General features: G+C 48.6%; 10 protein-coding genes across 10 annotated transcripts; 6 read left to right on the top strand and 4 right to left on the bottom strand.

The window, feature by feature from the left end:
• Nucleotides 1-18: 18 nt before the first annotated feature.
• N7511_007625 (uncharacterized protein) lies at nt 19-676 on the top strand (the record flags this gene model as incomplete). The annotated part of the gene is made up of 4 exons (XM_057130002.1): nt 19-35; nt 103-167; nt 238-437; nt 497-676. The coding sequence occupies 4 exons, from the start codon at nt 19-21 to the stop codon at nt 674-676; spliced, it is 462 nt and encodes a 153-aa protein (XP_056981785.1).
• Nucleotides 677-1,231: 555 nt separating this feature from the next.
• Nucleotides 1,232-3,278, bottom strand: N7511_007624 (uncharacterized protein; the record flags this gene model as incomplete). Its single annotated transcript, XM_057130001.1, has 7 exons — nt 1,232-1,569; nt 1,629-1,996; nt 2,055-2,411; nt 2,460-2,666; nt 2,726-2,849; nt 2,915-3,048; nt 3,115-3,278. 7 exons carry the CDS (start codon nt 3,276-3,278, stop codon nt 1,232-1,234), a joined length of 1,692 nt encoding a protein of 563 aa, XP_056981784.1.
• A 1,177-nt stretch (nt 3,279-4,455) lies between these two features.
• Nucleotides 4,456-5,175, top strand: N7511_007623 (uncharacterized protein; the record flags this gene model as incomplete). Its single annotated transcript, XM_057130000.1, has 1 exon — nt 4,456-5,175. The coding sequence occupies one exon, from the start codon at nt 4,456-4,458 to the stop codon at nt 5,173-5,175; it is 720 nt and encodes a 239-aa protein (XP_056981783.1).
• Nucleotides 5,176-5,640: 465 nt separating this feature from the next.
• N7511_007622 (uncharacterized protein) lies at nt 5,641-6,858 on the top strand (the record flags this gene model as incomplete). The annotated part of the gene is made up of 3 exons (XM_057129999.1): nt 5,641-5,847; nt 5,904-6,391; nt 6,465-6,858. The coding sequence occupies 3 exons, from the start codon at nt 5,641-5,643 to the stop codon at nt 6,856-6,858; spliced, it is 1,089 nt and encodes a 362-aa protein (XP_056981782.1).
• Nucleotides 6,859-6,968: 110 nt separating this feature from the next.
• N7511_007621 (NAD(P)/FAD-dependent oxidoreductase) lies at nt 6,969-8,536 on the bottom strand (the record flags this gene model as incomplete). The annotated part of the gene is made up of 4 exons (XM_057129998.1): nt 6,969-7,201; nt 7,282-7,858; nt 7,923-8,212; nt 8,275-8,536. 4 exons carry the CDS (start codon nt 8,534-8,536, stop codon nt 6,969-6,971), a joined length of 1,362 nt encoding a protein of 453 aa, XP_056981781.1.
• Nucleotides 8,537-8,744: 208 nt separating this feature from the next.
• Nucleotides 8,745-11,484, bottom strand: N7511_007620 (glycosyltransferase; the record flags this gene model as incomplete). Its single annotated transcript, XM_057129997.1, has 6 exons — nt 8,745-8,977; nt 9,039-9,631; nt 9,703-10,059; nt 10,109-10,633; nt 10,685-11,363; nt 11,412-11,484. The coding sequence occupies 6 exons, from the start codon at nt 11,482-11,484 to the stop codon at nt 8,745-8,747; spliced, it is 2,460 nt and encodes an 819-aa protein (XP_056981780.1).
• A 1,974-nt stretch (nt 11,485-13,458) lies between these two features.
• N7511_007619 (uncharacterized protein) lies at nt 13,459-14,790 on the top strand (the record flags this gene model as incomplete). Its single annotated transcript, XM_057129996.1, has 1 exon — nt 13,459-14,790. One exon carries the CDS (start codon nt 13,459-13,461, stop codon nt 14,788-14,790), a length of 1,332 nt encoding a protein of 443 aa, XP_056981779.1.
• A 645-nt stretch (nt 14,791-15,435) lies between these two features.
• N7511_007618 (uncharacterized protein) lies at nt 15,436-16,912 on the top strand (the record flags this gene model as incomplete). Its single annotated transcript, XM_057129995.1, has 4 exons — nt 15,436-15,505; nt 15,560-15,897; nt 16,093-16,831; nt 16,881-16,912. The coding sequence occupies 4 exons, from the start codon at nt 15,436-15,438 to the stop codon at nt 16,910-16,912; spliced, it is 1,179 nt and encodes a 392-aa protein (XP_056981778.1).
• A 557-nt stretch (nt 16,913-17,469) lies between these two features.
• Nucleotides 17,470-19,830, top strand: N7511_007617 (glycoside hydrolase family 55 protein; the record flags this gene model as incomplete). The annotated part of the gene is made up of 2 exons (XM_057129994.1): nt 17,470-17,552; nt 17,601-19,830. 2 exons carry the CDS (start codon nt 17,470-17,472, stop codon nt 19,828-19,830), a joined length of 2,313 nt encoding a protein of 770 aa, XP_056981777.1.
• A 699-nt stretch (nt 19,831-20,529) lies between these two features.
• N7511_007616 (uncharacterized protein) lies at nt 20,530-21,555 on the bottom strand (the record flags this gene model as incomplete). Its single annotated transcript, XM_057129993.1, has 2 exons — nt 20,530-21,033; nt 21,085-21,555. 2 exons carry the CDS (start codon nt 21,553-21,555, stop codon nt 20,530-20,532), a joined length of 975 nt encoding a protein of 324 aa, XP_056981776.1.
• Nucleotides 21,556-23,079: the final 1,524 nt, after the last annotated feature.

Here is a 23,079-nt window from a genome sequence, read left to right as displayed (position 1 = left end):
CAATTTCGAGTTACAACCATGAGCTATCTCCGCCAGTCTGTTCTACACGCGCCAGTGTCACGGCCTATCCGTATCGGAACTGTTGGGCTACGTCCAAGTCAGACAGGGACTAGTCGGAGATGTATGGCTACTAGCGGACCAGAAAGGCAACAAGCTGTTCCCCGATGGTGAGTCTATCTTCCTGTCTTCTTCCAGAGAGATCTCCTACTTATAAATTTTCCTTGACTAGGTTAATAGCCTCGCTCGGACTCGGTCTTCCGACCTCGTTCTACTTCTGGCAAAGAGGGGGCAAACAGAATCATAAAACCAACGTCGTTCGCGAAGAACAACGAGAATCAGTACGAGGAGCGAATCAGGAGTACACCAATGGAGCAGAGGGAAATGAAGGCAAGCCAGGTCTCAAAGGAAATAACCCTCTCTCGTTTGACGATGATAAGGTAAGCTAATTTCAAATCTGCTTTCTCTTCCCTCGAACTGCGTATTTAACTTTTGATAGCCTCGAGGCATGGGCTCCCCTGGTGGCCCAAAGACCATGTCTTTCAAGCAGGAAGGTCTCTCCAATGCGGATGCCATGCATCCATATGTCAATGATCCCGGAAAAAGCAAAAAGGGAGAGGGCGAGACTGAGACCGTGAAGGTCAAGGGTACTGTGAGGACCGATAGGCCACAGGTGTAATGAAAGAGATTTATCGATTATATAGCAAAGATTATTGATGGATATCATTGCGAATATAGAGCAGAAGAAAATGACCGATGCCATGTACTTCACTAACGGCCAGTATTCAATTACTACCGATAGCTTGAGTCTTTCTCTACCCACAAACCCTCTGGACTGTTTTGTCATCAGTTCATTTTTGATGAACAATATCTATTTTCATCCTAATTAATCATATTGCCGATCAATTCAATGCTTGTTTCTTTTTAAGAATTCGTCAGGGGGTGCCGCTCGGGGTATTTGTATACCCATCAATAGGCACTGGGAACTAGCGATCGATAGCTCCATATGGCGTACATTGCTATCATCGGCCCACAACATTTACAATTACATGATTCTGACTAGTCATAACTCACGGAGATAATCCTTCCATATTGTACTGTAATGTATTTCATTGTATGCCAGTATTGACAGAAAAGTGGTACTGATATCCCACATAGTAAAACCAACCGCACCATAACGCCTGGGAGTTGAAATGTGCATTTCAACATGCAAAACAAAGTCTGCGGGCTGAAATCAACCCGATCTTACACCTGGTAGTGCCTTTCCAGCAGCAAACTGTCGGCCTTTCTTGAGTAATAGAAGAATTGCAAATATCTGCGCGCCTGCAAATCCAATCATGACACGCAGCTGCGTGCTGTAACTGCCAGCAAAAACATCCTTTACCTGGTCCTGTAGATGCGGAGAGAGCATATCTATCGATTTCACGTTCTCGAGGAACAGATGCAGTTCGTGTGTTGTCAGAGCACCATGCAAATGATGTGCCAGGCGACCGTTCAAAATATTGGACGCAATAGCGAGACCAATAGCCCCTCCAAGGAAGCGGAACTGAACAACAGCGCCAGTTGCGATCGCTATTGAGGAAAAATCAGTCAGCTGATATAACTCGTGCAATAGAAAGGTAATATGTTACCAAGATCCCTGTCCTCGACTATATATGGTGTTGATAGTACCAAAACTCCCATGATTATGCCCATTCCTGCACCTGCGATGGCCTCGTATACAATATCCGTTGCATGAAATCCCCTCGAGGCGGTGATGGTCGAGAGAAGACCCATGCCAACAGTGTGGATTACGCATCCGACGAGCAAAGTATAGATAAAGGGGATGCGTCCTCTGGAGCTGGCAATGTTGACAATTGCGGCGGCAAAGGCTGCCACCGCCGAGTATCCAATCAAATAAATTCCCGAGTTCAATGGGGATTTGCCTAATAAAATCTCGGCTTGCTGTGGAACATACACGATAACAACATTCCATGGTACACCGATGAGGAACGAGGAGCTATAGCCCGTTAGTCAAATCAAATAGTTCATATATTGGAAGCTGGTTCAAGTCTCACGTTAGAATACCCATCCATGGACGGTCAGATAGCCAGCGTTTGGGGAAAATAGGATCCTTCCCTGGAATTCCCGATATGTACCATTCCCAGGCAAAGAAAGCAACCCAGGAGACTCCCGTCAGCACTAGAAGCGCAATTGCGCCCCCAGAGGACCATGAAAAGGAAAGATTCGTCTCATTTAGGACCGCAACAATCAAGAATGAACCGGCCATCAGCAGGACCGACCCCGTGAGATCAAGATTCGCAAATGAGTGATATGATGCTCGCGTTCTAAATGACGGAGTATGCTGGTCGAGACCGAAGTTTGTAGGCATAGCAATGAAGATGACAAGGATCGCAACACCGCATAATGGAGCACTGGCAATTAATCAACACATGCGTATTATATCTCGGGCATCTACATACTTGATAAGGAAAGTCCATCTCCAGGACGAATCTTGCGCAAAGGCGCCTCCAATGATAGGGCCTATCAAAGATGCAAGAGCGAGGCAGAATGACATGAGACCGCTGTATGTCGGAAGCTTCGTTTTAGGGGATATTTCATAGATGCATAGTTGTGCCAAGGCATATGCCCCCGCGCCTCCTATGCCTTGGAGAGCACGAAGAACTATACTATACCGGGATGGTCAGTTTCAAACGATTCCGCGCTTAGGAGCGTCGGTAAATCTCACAGTTGGTTTATTGTGTGGGCGCATCCGCATCCAATGGAAAAGGCAAGCAAGATGACGAGAGAAGCGATTGTAGTATGCTTCCTTCCGATGATATCACTCACTTTTGTCCATATTGCCATGGAGCCTAAACAAATTCGGGAATCAGCTTGAAGGTCGGGGAGCCAAGTCCGAGTCAATCCAAGATCATACCTGTGTAGGTGGCCAGGTAGCCAGTAACAATCCAACTTCTCTTCTCAAAGCCTTCAAGATCATCTGTCATGCTCGTAAGAGACGAGCTTACAATTGTCACATCCAAATTGGAGAGAAAGAACCCAATCAAGAGCCTGTCCTAGAATGTCAGTATTCATTCCCCACACACAGCCTACAGGCACTTGAATGGGCAAATATACCCTATGGTAGTAAGTGCGAGTCTCCATCCTGTCGGATAGACGATTTCACTTCCAGGAGACGGTGCTCTTTGTGTCGACCCTTTTTCTCCAGTTTCTCTCCCTCTTGGAGGTCCGTCACCACCTTTCTTGCCGATGGGCTCTGCAAACTTGATGTGACTAGACATGGTTGCCTGGCCTGTCGACGAGACGTGCTTCAGGCGTGGGTAGTGGAGTTGGCAGCCATTGCGATCCGAGAGATTTGGAATGGGACTGTGTAGGACCAAGCCCCGCGTATTTTCATCACAGGGGCTCCAGGTGGAACGTAGACGCGCGATGACAGAATGTGGATTGTCTAGGAGAAGGGGGATCTACGCCGATCATTGAACCTAAAGCTTGAATCGACTGGCTTGGCGTAGATTTGTTTTTCTGGGGACGCGTGAGTAAATGAGTTTGGGCCTTTTTGCCATGCATTTTTGGTCAAATTGTTCTCCTTGGACTGCTTGTAGCCTGGTTGCTCTTGTTGCGGAGAGATAGGTAGATCTGTCGGATGTATAGGATTCCAATGTTTGTTTGGCAATTATTTGGACTTCTCCTTGCTCGGGACTACCTGGCTAACTACATCATACTGTAACGTACTGTATGTCTATACCCCTGCAGTAGTTCCTCGCTGATATTTGCTGTATGTTTTACATACGTGCCTTATCTTTGGTGGCTGTTGCTCGATAGTGGGCGCCGAATATCCATTTGCCCCTATAGCGGGAATTGCTTCAATTTTAGCGTTTTTTGCTGCACACGTGAGACTAAATTAGAATCATTGGCCGCTCTATTTGCTTATCCGAGGCCACGACCATCTGCACGCTCCGGCAGTTATCTTTTCCTACATCTAGATCCGCGGCACGCGCCCTAGGGGTATCTGAACAAGACCACCAATGGGCATAAACAGAAACATCATGTCCACCTCGCAATAAGGGGTGACACAGAGCAACCGGTGGTCTCATTCTGGAAAATCTAGCTTGCAACGAAAGTTATAGTCTGCATAGACCTGATTTGGGGGAAGCACTGTAATTGGGTGTGAGGACCTACGCGCACACCCTCACGTTATGCTCGGTTGCACATGAAGAACTCCGTCGCACCAATTCCCACATATACCCTAGGCAAAGATTTCAAGAGACAAGTGCGTTGAGTTTTGGCTGCTATTCGATCTAGATTATGTTACAATACAGGTTTAAACACATCTCGGCGGCTTCTTTACGGGACTATTCATCAATACATGTATTGTTACTAGTAATCAATACAAGCCCGCATCAGAGTTTGAATGGACATCACGTGTATAAAACATCTCTCGACATCATCTATAAAAGAATGGCCAAGGTGCGGAGCAATTTCCAAGAGCTCCCAATTGAACCTCATGGCATCATTTGGGAAGACGACTTTGTCGACGCCGAGCATGAACAGCGTCTCATCTCCATCTTCCTGAACGAGCTGAAATGGCCCGATCGCCCGGGCCGTATATCCCTCCACTACGGCTACACTTTCGACTATAAAACATTTGGAATAGATCCAGAAATCCCCTACAAAGAGTTTCCGGGATGGCTCCAACCACTCATCCCCACTACCGAAGAACGACCACCAGATCAGGTCTGTCTGCAGTACTATCCTCCAGGTGCTGGCATCCCTCCACACGTAGATGCACACAAGCCGTATGATCAGCTCTACGCACTGTCTCTGGGTGCCCCTGCTATGATGTTATTTCGCAGGGGCGAGCAGCGCCTCGAGGTTGATTTGACCCCGCGGAGCATGATGCAGATGAGCGGTGACTCTAGGCTGCATTGGACGCATGGTATTAAGAAAAGAAAGACGGATACTCTTCCAGACGGAACGGTCCGGCTGCGCGAGAATCGGTGGAGCATTACCTATCGCTGGCTCAGAGATGGAGATTGTGAATGTGGGAACCTCGAGCTATGTGATACTGCCCAACAGCGGAATGGTGTTGAGAAGGAGAAGAGATCAGTCAAGGAGCTGGCTGAGAAAGCTGCTGCTGAAAAGTTGAATGCTGAACAAATGGCTGCAACGGCAGTTTGACGTGGTTCTTTGGCCGGTTCGCACTATTAAAAGGTCACCGACTTCGCCTTCTTCTGCGTGTACATAATATCGAAGCGAAATATACCCGAAGCGTCAGGATATTTATGGCTAGACCTTTCCTCCTGGATAAATATTCCAAATCGGATAGAGGTGGGCAACATCGATAGAGGCTGCCGCAGAGATGTAGATGATGGGAGTTTCGACCCTCTCGATGATCAGAATACGTCCGACTCAGACTCCTGCAGTGCACGTTGGACAGAATGGAAATGACACAGCTACTACGGCCGTCGATAAAAATCCACCCCCACTCTTAAGTTTTCTGCATCGAACTACGTCTGGCTAAAATATGCTTTGCTTGTCTACTTTAACCTTTGGGGTCGGGGACCAGATCGGGCTTAGCGACCAGAAACCAAAACCGGGGGAAAGAAACTTAGAACTCGTAAATCTCAACTCGAAATATTCAAGATGGCTACAGAACAAGAAATCAAGGAGCAAATCTCGCAGCAGCTCTCACGAACTCCCTTTGCTTGCACTTCCCTCACCCGTCTATCGGGCGGCACGGCTAATTTCGTGTACCGAGGCACTGTCTCGCCCACCGAATCTATCATCATCAAGAATACCAGAGATCATTCAGCTTCAAATCCAAACTTCAAAATCGTGGTTGATCGATGCGTGAGTTACTTTTTGACTCTTCTTTTCTGGACCAGGGGTTGACAAATGTGAGCTAGTACTTTGAAGAAGCCATTCTCCAAGCTCTACATGAGTTGCCGCCTTACATCAAAGACAATATCACTGTCAAAACACCCCGGCTGTTGAACTTCGACAAAAAGACTAATACTCAGATTCTGGAAGATCTTCCTGATTCAGTAGATCTGAAGAACTTCCTCATCTCTGGTGTGTCTGTTGGCATCACAGATTCTACGGCGCGAACACTCGGTCGTGCATTGGGATCATGGCTTCGCGCGTTCCACGCTTGGGGAATCCACAATGACCAGCGGAAGACTAAGACAACTGTTGCTGGTAATATAGCTATGAGAGATTTGAAGTTCTACATAAATTACACTATGCTCATTGACACTATTCCCAATTTCTCGGAAATTCTGGGAGAGAGTCGTGAAATCTTCGAAAACGTTCGTGATATGGCGGCTGCCGAGCTGGAGAATATGGATGAAAGTGATGATTACGGAATTATTCATGGCGACTTTTGGACTGGGAAGTACGCTCGGTCAAATTTCACTTCCGTTTTCTCCCCGCTTGAGTTGTGTGTTTGCTAAACTTTTTGTCTCTAGTGTTCTTCTACCAAAGGCCCCTCTCGCCAAAGAAGCTAAAATAAAAGTCTTTATTGTTGATTGGGAGTTGGTGCATGTCGGACGACGAGCTTTGGATTTGGCGCAGATGATTGCTGAGCTTTACGAAACCAAGCTCTTCAAGAATGTGGATGCTGGTGTGTGGGTTATTGAAGGCTTCTTGGCTGGATATGGACCTCTCAGTGATGATACAGCGCTCAGAACTGCTATCCACGTTGGGGTGCATCTTGTCTGTTGGGGAAGCAGGGTGTCTGGATGGGGTACCCCTGAGCAAATTGAGGAAGTTGTCCAGGTTGGTAGGGATCTCATTATTCATGGATGGAAGCAAGACCGCGCTTGGTTTGAGGCTGGCAGCTTGGGTTGTTTGTTCAAATGAATGAAGATAATCAATCCGAAAGAAACTTTGGCAGTACGCCGAAGCATTTCATTATTTTTCTAGAAGAGCACTGGTCTCGGAAGCTAGCCCATCTCAATATAAGGGCATTCTCATCCGAGAATATCATTATACACAGGCTTCAACCTTTCCGCCGACGTCTCAAACAAACGTGGCAGCCCAGTCTCCTTGAATGATACTGAGTCCCTAGCCATATTGGCAACAGCCTTACCAGAAAGGTATGCAACCGGCATTCCATGGCCATTGAAGCCTGCCGCAATGAACTGCCCAGGCTTATCGGGGACATTACCAACATGGGGTAACGAGTCCGCGCTATATCCCATGACTATAACCATCAGTCAGTACAAATCACATCAAAGTAATGGTAACAAAGGCATTTGTTCGCAAGATCAAGAAGTTACATACCACCGCTCCAAATATGCTTAACTTCTGCCCCGCTATCTTCCCACCCAAAGAAAGTCCGCTGCATATACCCATCGAAGTAATGCTCCATGTTCCGAACGAGCGTCCCATCATTGGGCTGATTGTACCACTCTTTCAAATCATCTTTGAAAGTATGCGATGCTCCCCCAACAATGAGGGACCCGTCCTTTCGAGATATTTGGTAGATGTATGCACCAGGCCCGAGCCAGATTGCATATGTACAGGGTAACTCTTGATGGGGTGCACCTGGAGTGGCGGCAATTTGAGTACAGACTCCTTTGCAGGGTATAATTGCCTCTGAGTATTCTGGTGCCAGCGCGCTGGTGAAGGCGTTTGTTGCGAAGATGATGTTCTTAGCCTTGATTGTGCCCCGGTTGGTGGTAACTGTCCATGAGCCATCTTCGTTTTTGGTCTGATTGATCTCTGATACTGGTGTGTTTGTTTGGAGGTTCAGACCCTTTGACAAGGCAATGCGAATTAGACCTACTATTAGCTTATAAGGCCAGAGATGTCCGGCGGAAAAGCTAAAGCCACCTTTCGCGTTGCGCACATAGGCTTCCTGGTTATACATATTGTAAGTGAATTTGACTGACTATCATCCAGAGAAGATATCCTGAACTTACCTTCTGAGCCTCCGATTGAGAAAGATACTTCACATCGTCCATAAAGTCCAGCCCTCGCTCAAGCAAAGAATCATAAAAGGTCTTTGCTTTCTTAAGCTGATCTTCATCAAGGTAAATATTCAGACTTCTTGTAAAAGTAAGTTCACAATCGATATTCTCGAGGCGAACCAAATCCTCTATCTCTTTCATATGCGCAAGCTCAAACCGCACAATCTCAACTGCGGCTTCAAGGCCATAGCGCTCGGTGTTTGTTGCAGTTGCTGAGTATATATCTGGTCGTAGATGACCTCCTATTTTCGAACAATGTGAGCTTGCTCAACTGAACATCAACATAGGTAAGGTCGCAACGCACCATTCCGCCCGGTGGCACCAGAGCACAGCTCGCGCGCTTCCACTAGCACGACCTGGGGAGCTGGCTTTTCTTGGTTTGACAAGAGATGATAGGCAGCTGATGCTCCCACATAGCCACAACCGATGATGAGGATGTCAGTTTCTGTTGGCAATTCGGAGGTACTTTGGTAACTATCCAATGGATCTGGTTGGGTCCGCCAGAATGACTGGGTGTACCCCGCCGCAGGCGCCGGAAAACATTTTGACTGCGAGTGAGAGGCCATGGTGATGTTGTTATGTTTAGATATGGGTGTTTGGTGCAACTTGGGATATGACGAGAGAGAGTATTTGGAAAAAGAAAGCGCGTCGAAAGATCCTCTTATCAGGCTGATGCATACTGCGGGGCAGCAATTAGAGAGAGACAGATACGTATTCTTAGTTCATTGTACGAAGTCCTGGCACATTTGCAAGATAAATTTAATATTTACACGTCTAGTCTTGGATTCGCTCGAATCCCGAGATCTCAGCTCCAGGATTCCGCTGCTGGGTTTCGAATGCTTCCAGAACAGCAGGGCAATTTGACCAGGCCTTGGGCGATTGGACTGCTAAATGTTGACCTTCTTTTAGACGCGCCTTGCCGACCAGCTTCCGAGTCTTGCCATGCATAGCGGTGTGAATACTCTTGGCCAATCCCTGTCCTGGGTAAGCTACTAGTCCCAGCGCCGCTACAAGTTCGTTAGTATCATTTCTGTAGCAAGTTGGCAGGAAGAATGGCGATTTTCATACCTGATGATGCCTTCGTGCCCATGCTAAGGGGCCCTTTCACAAATCCCTTGACCATCCCTCTAAATCCATCCTCTTGAACTCCTTTGTAGGGCTGCTTAAGTATTTCGCTCACGCCTGCCATTCCGTCGGTGAAGTTCTCTCTGGCAGCAGCGGCTCCTGATTTGAAGTCTGTGATGTTATCGTAGCTCTTGACTTCCTCGCCATACATGCGTGGTACTGCTCTGAGGCCTTCATTCACAGCCATGGGGATATCGACCAACACGCCCTTGTAGTAATAGCCGATGATCTTGCCCACACTTTTGGCAGAGCTTCCCACTGCTGTACTTGTTACCTTCCATTGCGCGTCTCTTTTTTCGTTGGTGGATGCTCGGGAGAGTCCACTTGAGGATGCATCGCTGGATTTCCGATTCGTAGGCTCGATGACTCGAAGTTCCCCTTCTCCTGATTGAGCGCGTTTGAACTCTTTGTATGGCTGTATCACTACATCGCTCGATGCTGTGAGGACGTCTTTATACATTCCTAGTAGGGAAGATGCACCGCCCGTGATAGGATCCCACCTCCGTGTTTGTATGAACATGGGCCGACTTTCATGGCTGGTTCAATCAATGCATTAGTTCACATGGTTTTTTGTCAAGTTAAGGGGAAATTCTGATGAGATACTAACAAGCTCAAGTCCCTTGCGTCGATGCGTGAGTTTTCAACCAATATCCCGGCGGCCATCTTGGACAGAAAAACAGAAACATTCGAGTTTTGCAGTTTTAGTTTCCACGCAGCCGGCTCAGATCCAAAGAAGCGACATTGCATCTGGTCTATAGGCAAGTTTCGATGGAAAGATGATACTGCTGCAGTCACTCCAGATTCTTCGCTCATTCTGATAGCAACGTCTTCGGCGGCACTTAGTGTACTAGGCTCGAGGCAGAAGCGAATCGCCTCCGCCAGGTTATCCGCAGTCAATTCACGATGGGGGATTGGTTTAGGTCCTATGCCGCAGGATGCAACCATGTTTCCCCAGAAGAGCTGACTGTGGCATATTAGCAAGTCAACTTAAAACATCGCTTGAGGCGACTCACTCTCCAAAAAACGGCACAATCATAGTCGGCTTCCCAAAACGTAGACCGCATGCTGTTGTACCAGCTCCACCATGGTGTACCACAGCGGCAACATGCTGGAACAGCCATTCATGTGGACAGTCTCCAAGATAGAATATTTGATCGTCTGACTGTGCATCTCCAAGATTGCTCCAACCTCGAGATATAAGGGCACGGCCACCCCAGGACTTTATGGCTTTGATAAGTGTTGCTGTCATTGCAGGGGGGTCCTCAATCACTATACTGCCAAAACCGATGTAGATAGGCGGGGGGCCATTTTGAAGAAACGAATGGAGGTCAGAGGGTGGTGAGAAGTCCGGAGGAGATCGGAAGAAGAATCCGCAGACATCTAGATGGGCCGGCCAGTCTGCTGGTTTTGGCATCAATGTTGGTGACCAGCAGTAGGTAAATGGTATCTTCAAAGTCTCCGCTAGCCGGGGACCTTCCGTGACAGGGACAGGTTCGAGGTCAATAGATACTCTCCACTCATTAATCACATCGCCAAGGCTAGATATCGAGGTCAGTGTCTAGGATTTAGTGAAGAATCAGAGGCCTTACCCTTGCCATGTCAGCCACTCGACAATTCCGTAAGATAGATAATTAGCCATTTTTGGCTCTGTAGTGGAGTATTTCAAATTGGCCAGAGGGTGTGGAAATGACCGTGTGCTAGTCCATGGCATTGTAAACATCAAATGTAAAGGGATGCCTAACGCCTGGGCACAATGAATGTGGGCAAAACTCGGGGGATTGGCGATGATCGCATCGGCCACAAATGGGGTTTTTGCTACTGGGTCATCCTCTATACAGGACTCCCAGCATCCCTGTAGCATTTCAGCCACCATTACTCGCTTACGCTGGATGTCGCCGGCACGTAAGGAGTTCATCTGAGGTATCAAGCCCGGGTTCTTGACCATATACGCCATCAGCTCAGAGGGATCTCCGCCGATAGGATAGAATTCCAGATCTGAATCGCGCACAAATTTCTCAAAGACGTTGTGAGTGGCAATTCGTACGCGATGTCCATGGCGCTGGAGCTCGTTGCCAAGTGCGATGAAAGGCTGCACATCACCTCGGCTCCCAACCACTTGGATGACGATGTTAAGACAAAGACTGCACCCATCAGGCCCGACTAGCGGTTCTGTCTGTTCCACGTCTTGCTTGGACTCCAGAAATGGAATCAATTTTGAGATCTCCCGGCCGACTTTAGAGTCTAGGTCAATCTCAATACGGCCATCGTCTTCGTCGAGTTAGCACATCTTGAAAACATAAACCATGGGAAATTCACCTTGAACATCGGTTCCATCTTGCATCCACTCATTCTCCTTGGAAGTCGCACTTTGAGGTTGCTGTTCCGCCATGGTTGTTCTTAGACCGAGTCTAGTCCTGTGACATCACATGCGGGGGAAACAAAGATTTGAGAAATCGAAGCTTGGGTTGATTTAAATCACCAAGACAAGGATAGATCTGTATACAGTATGTGTCTCACCGTGAGAGAACTGTCAGTGATCAATTTCGAGCTGAACAGAACAACATCTCAATGGTGTTGATACTTCCAAGCCGTGGGACAAGTGGGTCTCAAGCAAGAGTCTGTGTCATGTGATCATCATCTGGCCAATCATCGCTTTGATGTGGCGGGGACTATGACGACATTTTCAGGCACGTGGTGCCTGAGGCAGAAAGGCTTTATACAAACTGTCTTGAATCTCACTAACCGTGTTGAATGCTACAGCAGTGTACTGAGTTTTAGCTGAGACCGCTCTAAGCGGTAATTAGATAAGATTTTGCCTATTCCTAAACATATCACGTGCTGTAAAATGCGAAAAGTAACAAGCTCTCATAAGTTACAGATATTGAATACAGCACTATGGCTGGGCATCTTCACTTTGGCGCGGGACAGCGTTGTTCGCTCACTTCAACCCTCCGGATTGGCAGCAAGATACCTTTCAGCTTCTTCATTTGCGACATCAATCAGTTCGCACAATGAGTCCGAGGTAATGGCCAATACGCTATGTTCGTGGTCCATGAGATAGTATCCTCCATTTCTTTCGTCCAGGTAGCCCAGTGGGTATTCTCTTGCCATTTCTGTGAGCTCTTGGTAGGCCTCAATGACTTTGACTGATTCAGAGATTGGTAGAGTATAACGGGTTGTCGAAACTGCCAATGTGCTTGCAACATTGGAAGTTAAAAGAACCAAGCATGGAAAGGCGATTCTATAGAGCATGATAGGGACTCTGAAAGTGGCAGATGCTGTTAGTGACCTTCATATCTGTTTGAAGATGATCCTGATCAGTATCACATACCTGTACAACGTTACTTCTCAGTGCACTTGATGAGCTGAGGTCGAAGTTGAGGTGGGGTGATCTCTTTCGGCCCCCAATGACGTGTTGTGGGCGTTAAGGTACAGTTATCTAAAGACTAAATTTGGGGGCTAGATACGAGACTCAACTAGTAATTCTTGGAAGCTGCCTTGAAAGCCAACTAAGACACACTGTTCCAAAGAAGGGGTGACTCGAAGCTGGGGGTCTAAGTTATACCTAGTGCAAGCGAGGCTTACTACTTTGTCTAAATCTGATCATTCCATTCCAGCTGAAAACTCTGGGTCTGAGTCAAAATTTAATCGCATTTAAGATGAGTTCTACAGTCAGGATCTAATGACATTTGCGCGCAGAGAAGCCTTTGTTCTAGTGAGCAGCAAGTGTTAACCGTGACTCCATGGGCATTCAGGTAATATCGTATATCGTAGTTGATCTGTATACCAGATCAAACTTAAGTTCTTGGTTGAACTTACAAGCAGATTCAATACCTTTCGCGTCTTGAATCTATACTTCTTGATTGCACTCCTTGGCCTGAATCAAGTGGGACTTGCGATATTACTGGTGGAATCCCTATACTTGCTTTCGGTTTAGGCAATAAAAAGACAAAAATACAGACCCTGTACCCTCAGAGCTAAGAGAATAGACAAGTGAGCGTCAATCAACAAACATCCATAGAAGCGAAAGTGAAGCGAAAGTGAAGCGTAAAAGTTACCTTCCATAGGTGCGGCGTGACCAGTTAGCGCCATTGTATCCGGTGGAAATGGGCAAAATCGAGCCTAACCACAGTGATCAAAACATCTTGGAGTTTGCACTGCTTTACGTTGATTGAGTTTGCCTTTTGACAACAAATTGAGAAACAAATTCAATTGTTGATTCCAGTCGTACAGTTCGACGCGTCCAAAACGCGTCCTGGGGCATACCCGCCACTCACCCGCCCTGGGGTAATCCGTGCATCTTGTCAACATTAGTCGCACAGAACTTCGGGCAAAAGACTTGATCTTTTCTCTCATCTTCCTCATGGCCGCTCCCATGGCTGCTCCCATGGCTGACATCGCTGGATTTGTCTGCCCTGGCTGCCACCGAGACGACTTCAAAAGTCTCCGAGGTGTGAAGACCCATTTCGAGTCCAAACGCCACAAGCTCTTTTGTGTTCCCTGCCAAAAGGAATTCACCAATGTCTGGGGCTTGCTTCATCATACTCAGAAACATCAAACCCCTGATCAAAAAAGCAACAACATTGCTTCTGGGCCCTCTCTCATGTCATCTCCATCAACACAGAGCCGAAAGCGGGCCCCAAAATCGAATCATAAGCCATCATTGCCTGTTCAATCGACTGACGGGGGTAGTCCATCTCTTACACAGCCATGGCTGCCTGTCACAGATATGGAGAGTCTAAGTCTCGAAATTGAAGCCCTCGCATTGCAGCCCCTGATCGTCCGGGGGACAAATCGCCATGTGGTTCTCGGAATGCAAGAACAAGCTCTGTATCTGCGCTATCTTCTTCTGCAATGCCACTCAGATTTTCGTCTCCGGGCACAAGGTTTCATCGTGGAGACCACCACAGAAGATACCAGGAAACGCCCTTCCATCCCAAAATCCCTATTCCGTAAAACTCCTACCGCCGTGTTGGGTGCAGGACAAAAGAGACAGGCCGTTGTGATTGACTGTGAGATGGTACAAGTCACAGGTGGTCTGCGGGAGATGGCTTATATCACTGCCATCGATTTTCTCACGGGCGACGTGCTCTTGGACCATTATGTGAAACCAGAGAAGAATGTAGTGAGCTGGGACACTCGGTACAGCGGTGTTACCCCTTATGCGATGGACAAGGCTGTCCGAAAAGGTCAAGCAATCATGGGCTGGGTGCGCGCGCGCGAGCAGGTTTGGAGATTCGTCGGTCCGGAAACTGTGCTTATTGGACATTCGCTCAACAACGACCTGGACATGCTAGGCATTGTTCATCCAAGAATTGTCGATTCCTCGATTCTCACCAGCGAGGCTGTTTTCAACGAGTTGCTCCCGGCCCAGGCCCTATCGCGTACGTGGAGTTTGAAGACTCTCACCAATGAGCTCGCCGGTTACGAGATCCAGGCGGGCAAGAAGGGCCACGATGCATACGAAGATACCATGGCCACGCGTGATGTCTTGATTTGGTGTATTAGGAATCAGAAATTGTGGGCGATATGGTCCGCAGAAAGACGTGATGCTGAAAAGATTCGTGGTTTGGAACAGGAGCTTGCCAAAATCCAGGCCAAGCTGGAGCATGCGAGAAAGAACCTGATCGAGTCGCAGAAGGAGAGGGAGAAGGCGAGATTGGAAATTCTGAACCTTGCATCGGAGCACTCATGATAACGAACACCTATGATTCTATGTTTTGCTGAGTTCTAGGTGATATCCAGCATCAGATGTATGCTTATGAGGGTCTACTTTGAAAGGATGCCGCAAACATTATCATCTCATGTCTGACAGATTAATTGAACATCCTATAGGATTTCTACGGCTCCGCTAATCAGCTTCCATTTCTCGTATCATAATTCCGTTCTCTGTCGGCCTTTTCAACACCAGTGCGCTGCACCTACACTCTGGCTGCCGAATCACCGTACAAACTCACAAGTCTCCTCCGCCTTCTTCTTCTCAACTCCTCTGATGTGGTTGATCGCTGCTTCAAGCTTCCATTTTGGCCAATTCAAATGGTTAACAAGTCGTTTACTGTTGAATCCGTTGGATTGGGCTCCAAATTAGCAGTCTTGATCTTGTTCTAACAGTCCCAATCTGGGACAATCTAGGGCAGAAATATCGGCCTGAGGCAGCAAACGCGGGAACATAACGTCTTGCGGGGTTGGCGACTGAGTGCTATCCCCCATGGAGAATCCTTCGAAAAAGTTACGCTCGCGTGTGGGCTGTGAACGCTGCAGACGTCGAAGGCAAAAGTGCGATGAGGCACGACCAGACTGCGGGCGATGCCGTGGCGCTGGGGAAAGCTGCGTTTACCGCATGAATCTCAAATGGGGAGGACGACAGTTCGGTCGGTCTCGCTTTGGCAATTGTCCCGTGAAACTGATTAGTCTGTCAACTCTGTGCGCATTGTTTTGTTACTTCGTCTAACTGGGTTCCGCAGATGGAGCATTCGTGTATTCCGCAGAGGTGATGACACCAGCAATCCTGGCTTCGCAGACTCTAGAACAGCCATTTCCTCGGCTTGTTTTGACTCGATCCCTCTCTGGACTTCCGCCTGGTCTTGATGCTGAATTACAGCAGCTTTGGCATTACTTTGTCACTACGGCATCCGGGACAATTTCCTGTCACAAACAGATGCAGAACGAGACGTGCCGTGTTCTACTTCCTATGGCATTTGAAGATCCTGCACTTCGACATGCAATCCTCGCGTTCTCGTCTGCTCATAGGGCAAATCAGAAAGACTCCGAGACATCCTGGGAAAGCTTGAAATTGCACGCAGTGAGTCTGAGAACTCAAAGCATGGGTCAGCTTCGTCAAGAGATTGCTTCAGGGAATGACCGGCTGGAAACTCTATTTGCAACTTGTTTGATTTTGTGCTTGGGTACTTTATGCCATGAAAATGAGGAATATAACTCCTGGAGAACACATCTCCAGGGAGCGAGGGCTATCTTGTCTGCTATTTGTGCTACACAGTCTGCCTCTGTCCTCTCAGACCCTTCAGTCTCTTTTCTGCGAAGACGGTACTCATTATTAGAGATGGTTGCAAGCTTGACTCCCGATGGGTTCTTAGCAGAAGACTCGAATTATGAGTCTCCTGAAACTTCCCAACAACCGTACCGGGTCTTCTTTGATGATTATGCCGGTTGTTATCCCGAAATTTTCGAGGTATTTCACCAAATCCGCGCTATTTCGTGGAAACGACAACAGAAAGAGCACGACTCTTATGAAATGATCCCTCTTTACGACCCACAATATGAGCTTGATGCAATCAATATCGAGGGCCGGCTTTTGGCAATGATAAAACGAGATGAGAGTTCTCGACCTTGCTTTTCCCCGAGTCTTCAGGATACATTGGACGAAAAACAAACTCTGGAGTTTGCGTATTGCAATTTGTTGCTCGAGTACACCGCACTGATTCACATCCGCACGCAGTTGATGAGTCTTGATTCTGAAGCTTTAGAAGTACAGCAGCCAGTAAAGATGATCATCCATCTTATTCAACAACTTGAGCCTCCATCGGGCCTTTCACCTGTCCTGGGGGTGAACACTGCTCTCTTTATCGCCGGGCGCTATGCCTTTGGAGCAGATCGTCTTACTGTTCAATCATTACTTATACGCTTTCATCAAAAAATGTTCAACTATAATATGGTCAATGCGATGGATATTTTGGATTTGATCTGGCGGCAGGTGGATTCGGGCCAGAAGAACATCGGTACGTTATGCACCACATGCATAAATAAGAGAAGCTAATTTGTTTTAAGGGTTGCAAGGACATGACTTTATGGCCTGGTGAATGAATGAAGCATTCCCATTGCTTGGGCCTCAGGCACCATGTCTTGATATTGAGATCCTGTGCTTTCCCTTGCCTTGACTCTTCTTAGGCTTAATTTTCAGCATTGCTTTTCTGCCAAAAAAAAAAAAGGTCTTCAGGGGACAGGAAAATGCCCAAGTGGGGACGTCAATGCAGTAGTTGCTCCCGGAAGGCATCGGGGTCCGTTCAGGGGTATGCATGAGGATTCGGCAATTTACCTCATGCAGCTTGAATCACACGGGTCATCCTGGTTCATTTCTGATTCGAGAACAAGTCTTCAGTTCAAAGACCAGTTCCCCGATCGGGATTTGGCCCCCACGGTCCCTGAATGCTCCACGTCTTGCCCCACGTTGCGATCAACTTCAGCTGTCTGACATCTAACCACAATGGGGAAGTGTGAGTCTATGGCTTGTTTGGGATCTGTCGCCATGGGTATTTATATGCAGGTCTTTTCTGGCTTCTGAATTGCATTCCTTTTACATACGTTCTTTTGGTACATATTTCGCTTGTGCGAACATCATTCATTTCTTTCCTGGATCATGCATGATCTGCTTTGGTGGACTGCCGTGGTGAGTGGACTTTCCACCGCCTCGGCAGTTGCTATTTTCTCGTCTTCTGGCAGGTAAGTTCTCCAGCTAGACGATCGCCAACTGTGCTGACAGCGATACAGAGAAATGCGCGCGAGAGATACCTGCAGCGGGCCCACCGCTTCTTCTCCTACGAGCTACTGGCTTCTCAATCAAGATCACACTGGCAATCCCCGAGGCTATGCCCCTGAAGTTTCCAACGCCAACTATCCCGTGTGGCGCAATGTCTTGGACTATTCTGCTTCGGCTGACGGATCTGGCGACCAAACAAGCAGCATCCAGAATGCGATCAACGACAATGGATCGGGTGGCAGTCGTGAAGGTCAGGGTGTTACTAGATACCCGGCGGAAGTCTTCCTCCCCGGTGGAACATACCAGCTTGGAAGCACTTTGAACTTGCGTGTCGGGACCATCATTACTGGTGACCCATTGAATCCACCGGTGCTCAAAGCGGCAGCTGGTTTCAGCGGTGATACGTTGATCAATGGGTTCGACAGTAAGAATGGTCAGCCTGAGACCAGTTTTATGACACTCCTACGCAACGTGGTTATTGATACCACTGCGCTCAGCGCTAGCACCACAATTACCGCGCTGCAATGGGGTGTCGCTCAGGGCTCTGGCTTGACCAATGTCAAAATCAAGATGCCTACCAGCTCTACCGGACACACCGGTATCAACATCAACGGTGGATCGACCATCGCCGTGACGGATGTCGACATTACCGGTGGTGCCGTCGGCATCAAAAACTCCAACCAGCAGGTCAACTTCAAGAACATCTACTTCAGACAATGTACGACTGCCTTCCAGGCTTCTGGTGGCCATACCGCTCTTCTTCAAGGGGCAACATTCGATACCGTCGGTTATGGTATTGACATGACCAGCAACGGACTTGGAAGCATGGTCCTGCTGGATTCCACTTCAACAAACTCAGGCACCGTAGTGAAGTTCCATGACTCCTCCAACGACAGCGGTAACCGCAATAGCCAGATCACCATTCAGAATCTTGTCCATGATACTACCAATCCTATCGCCGTCGACAGCAATAATAACGTGAAGCTCGCCGCTACCAGCAAGGTCGATACATGGGTGTGGGGTAACATCACTCCCGGTCAGTACGTATCAGGCGAGAGCCTCACAACCTCCAGACCGGATGCGCTCTTATCAAATGGCAAATACTTCACTCGCGCCCAGCCCACCTACGCGCAGTATGCCGCAGACCAGGTCGTGAACGTCAAAGCCGTGAGCGGCTACCCAGTCTACGGCGATGGCAGAACAAACGACGTGGAATCCCTCAATGCCATCCTAGCGAATAACGCAGCCAACTGTAAGATCTCATATTTCCCATACGGAGTCTACACCGTCAAAGATACCCTCAAGATCCCCGTGGGCTCGCGCATCATGGGCGAGGCATGGGCCGTGATTTCCGGAGCAGGCGATGTATTCAAGGACGCCTCGAACCCAAAGCCAGTAGTTCAAGTTGGACAAGCAAACGATGTGGGCGTCATCGAAATCCAGAATATGCGCTTCAGCGTCGGCGAGATCCTCCCTGGCGCGATCATCCTCGAGGTCAATGCCGCCGGCACAAACCGCGGTGATGTAGCCTTGTGGAATACCCTCGTGACCGTTGGCGGCACTGCTGAGACGAGCATCAAGGATAACTGCGACAACCAAGACACCTCGCAGTGCATGGCGGCATTCCTAATGGTGCACCTCACCAAGTCGTCATCTGCGTATATCGAGAATTTCTGGGGCTGGACTGCAGACCACAATCTAGACGGTGGATCATCGGTCACGATCATCTCTACCGGACGTGGCATCCTCGTCGAAGCGACAAAGGGCACTTGGCTAACCGGAACGGGATCCGAACATAATTGGCTATACAACTACAACTTCAAATCTGCACAGAACGTCTACGCGGGTATGCTCCAAAGCGAGAGCCCCTACATGCAAGGCGAAGGCGCGACACAAACTGCGCCGGCGCCTTGGACAGCCCTGGCCACGTATGGTGATCCCGATTTCTCATGGTGCGGTGGAGGCGATCAAAAATGTCGGACGTCACTTGCGACGAATGTTGACGGTGGCAAGGATGTCTTGCTTTATAACAGTGCCGCATGGGCTTTCTTTAATGGGCAATGGAATGGCGATTATGGAACTCAGTGTTCTGGGTCGTGTCAGACGAATATGATGCGTGTTACTGGCTCTCCGGAGAATTTGGTGTGGTATTCTGTCAATACGCGCAAGGCTGATGTGATGATTCTTGATGGGCAGTCAAACCCTACGGAGTATAATCATCCAGGGGGTGGGAGGCTATAATTCAGGGATACAGGCAGTTTTCTTCGTAGGAAGTGGGAACTATACTCTATGTAAATAGCCCATGCGTGTGCATAAGATGCTAGATTTTAATAGCGCAACCCCGTCATTCTGCAGGTATCAGCCCCAAAAGTAAATCCTCTGATTGGTTATTTTCTACAGAGAACTACGACATATTAAGAATCCAAACAGCAAAACCCGGGTATCAAATTCGCACTTGAGCAGTGCATTCGTACAAGCATCTCTCGCAGCCTGATTTCATACATACAAGTACAGCTCCAAGGTAGGATTGCCGTTTTCCAGCCAGACGAAATATTTTAATCTTGTCTGGCTGGGAAAAGGAAAGCCCCTATCTTGATGATCTGCAAGACAGATGATAAAGGATACATTCGAAGATCCGAAGGTGACGGTGCGTCGGCTCAGACGCCCGTGTTAAAAGTCAAGTCAATTCCAAACGCCGTACGCATCAACGATGCAAAATGTATAATCATGGCCGTCGGGGACGGAAGTAATATCAGCATGAGAAGGGTAAAAAGGTAATGTAATCAGGTCGTTCCACGTGTTGCCGGCGCCATGTACATGTACCACGATAGGGGCATCATGTGTATCATGCGGTCCGGGATGATATTTCAGGATAGAAAGGTGAGATGCATCTGTGTCTCTGGTCGGCCTATCATGCCGTAGTGAGATCGTAGATCATTGTTATTTGCGGGCTTTGCAAAGCCATGTCCGCCACCATTTGCATACTCCGAGGACGGCAGCACGGCCGTCATCTTTGCGTTCCGTGCCGTCTGGGTTTCCGAGGACCATGGCAAATACCCAGAAGAAGGCGGCTGTCCAGGCGAACAGGAGGATTACAATGCCAAAGAATGGCGATAGGAGTAGGACGGCGATTGATGTGCCGACGGAGTACACCTCGCTCGGTTCGGATAAGACTGAGGGCTGGTCGGAGTCTGGATCAGACTGGATCCATTGCGTTGAGGGTGATCTGTTTGCCGCAGATGGTGGCTGCATAAAAACAAGCCGTTCGTGGATGTGGAGGGCGGGGGAGAGGAGGTCACATAATTGTGAGCCGAATGTAGTTGAACGGAAGTAAGGTGAGAATGAGCAGAGACGGAGAGGTGAGACAAGAAGGGCGAAGAAGAGTGCGAAGATGGTGTACAAGGCACCTCCAAAGGCGTATAAAGGGACGATGGTGAGTCGGAACTGTTGACTATGTCAGTATATGATCATGGAACATTCTTATCCAACACTTACCAGCATCAATAGAGCATCTTGGCCCTCACTGGTGACTATTTCGTCATCTGGAATGTCTCGTTTGCGGGTGCGAGTTATGCTGGGGTTGGAATGTTCCCCCGACATCAAAGAGGGTTGGTCTGCCCAACTTCTGCGGGTCCGCTCCTCTTTTGGTGCACTACTCGAGATCGAACCTCGGGCAGGGAGAGATTCCACTTCCCGAGGATCTGACCTCGGCCAAACTGATCCTCCTAGGGCTTGGGTTTGATATACACGGTATCCCCGGCCAGATGTGCGGGGACTGGCGTCCAGGCTTGATAAGGGAGAGGAAGGACGGGACCCGCCAACAGGATTACCGAGCACCGGGGATTGTTCTTGGGATCGACGAGCGGCTGCGGGAGGGGTGACGATCGAGCTGCGAGGTTGTTGTGGTCCGAGGGGTCCCAGATCCTGATAGTAGGCGGGACTATGGGACATCTCCGGCAACCCCATGATGAATCGGAGAGAAAGCACGAGACAGGAGGTGACGAGGGAAGTATGAGGCGCACAGATGGCGACTATTGAAACGAAAGATCACCGCATGGTTTCCTGGCCGAGGTGTGTGATTTTACTGGCATAGGGGGTAGGCGCACTCCGTGAAGTCGGACAGGGGGAGGAGGGAGGGCGGAAGGAAGGAGCGACTTATAAGAGACTGCGGAGGATCTCATGAGACCAGAGCGGAAAGCCAGGAAACGCCAGGCCAGCGAGCGGAAGGAACATTTCCATCTGTTTGCAGTCCTCTCGCCAAGACGCCCAGATGCCGAGCCCTTGGCATGGAGTCGAGCCTTGTATAGGCTACCCAAACCCCGGATGAGCATCCTGTTTGATGCCTGCTCTTCTTAAACATAGCTTCAAAACTGATCCTCGACATTCTGGTGTCGGACAAGAGGAAAGGCTGTCCTACAGTAGGACATGGGTAGAGCCGAACAATTCGACGTCTGCAGTCGATTACCAGAGGTTACCGAGTGCCAAGCCGCCAAGCTGCTATCGAGCATGATGAGTCGTCAATATCTGGGCTGTGATTGGCTGCAGTCTGTGGTGATCCGCGCTGAGACGAAGCCCGTAGTCTTGGCGGTAACGCTGTGACGCACGTGATGTGTGCATTGTGTGGTGTATACTTACCGGTATACAGGAAGTAGATGTTGACGGTGATTGTAACTAGGACTGTTTCTGAATCCGTACAAAGATTCCCGATTCTCTTTCATGTGTTTGACCTTCCTGCTTAGAAATACGCGGCACGATAACCGTCTCAGAACCGAGGGCGCCCAGGCGCCGAGAGGTTGGCGGCATTGGCATTCATCTGAGAATTCAGTTTCACACAAAACGCCCTGCTTGATTCAATATTTCTTAGGTAAAAAGCTCTCAATAATTTTCCTGAGGCTGCATTAGCCCATTTGGTCAAGAACCTCCCACATTCCACTCTTGGGGATCTTCTTGGCCTATCCTTTCATTCCGCTGAGATGAGTCGATTTATGACGAATCAACGGACCCGATAATCGTGTCGGACCTTTCTTTCAGGCTTTCCTCTTGGCTTGTTCCTAGGCACTTTACACAAAACCCGTGTCTTCAGCTTGGCTGAGCGGTCAGAAGCGACCCATTGCGCGTTCATGCTCGGCATACTTCGCTTCTCCATACCACTTCTGCTTTCTTCTCCTCCTATTTGGTATTCCTTATATGCCTAGAATCATGTGCCTCGGTCACAGATGCTCATTTGACTAGTCGAGATTTTCGGCTTGAAGGGCTTGACAGCTCTAGATCAATCACATCCTTGCAGAATTCAGCTTCCTTGCAACTGCCCTCGTTCAATAAAGGATCAGCTCCAGCCCACTCGGGTCTCGGAAGACTGGGCAATTTCTTATCAAAGTGTTTCCGTGTGATTCCTCAAGTCGCACAGTTGTCCGATCGACACACTTGGGAGCTATCTTCGAACAGATCAGAATACCCTCATACGATGCTCCCGAAGCTTCTTGCAAACCG

This window comes from Penicillium nucicola (genome assembly GCF_028828085.1).
Source record: "Penicillium nucicola strain IBT 29836 chromosome Unknown utg000008l, whole genome shotgun sequence".
Classification (NCBI taxonomy): domain Eukaryota; kingdom Fungi; phylum Ascomycota; class Eurotiomycetes; order Eurotiales; family Aspergillaceae; genus Penicillium; species Penicillium nucicola.
Note: the sequence above shows the minus strand (reverse complement) of the source record. Positions and strands in the feature narration are given on the sequence as shown.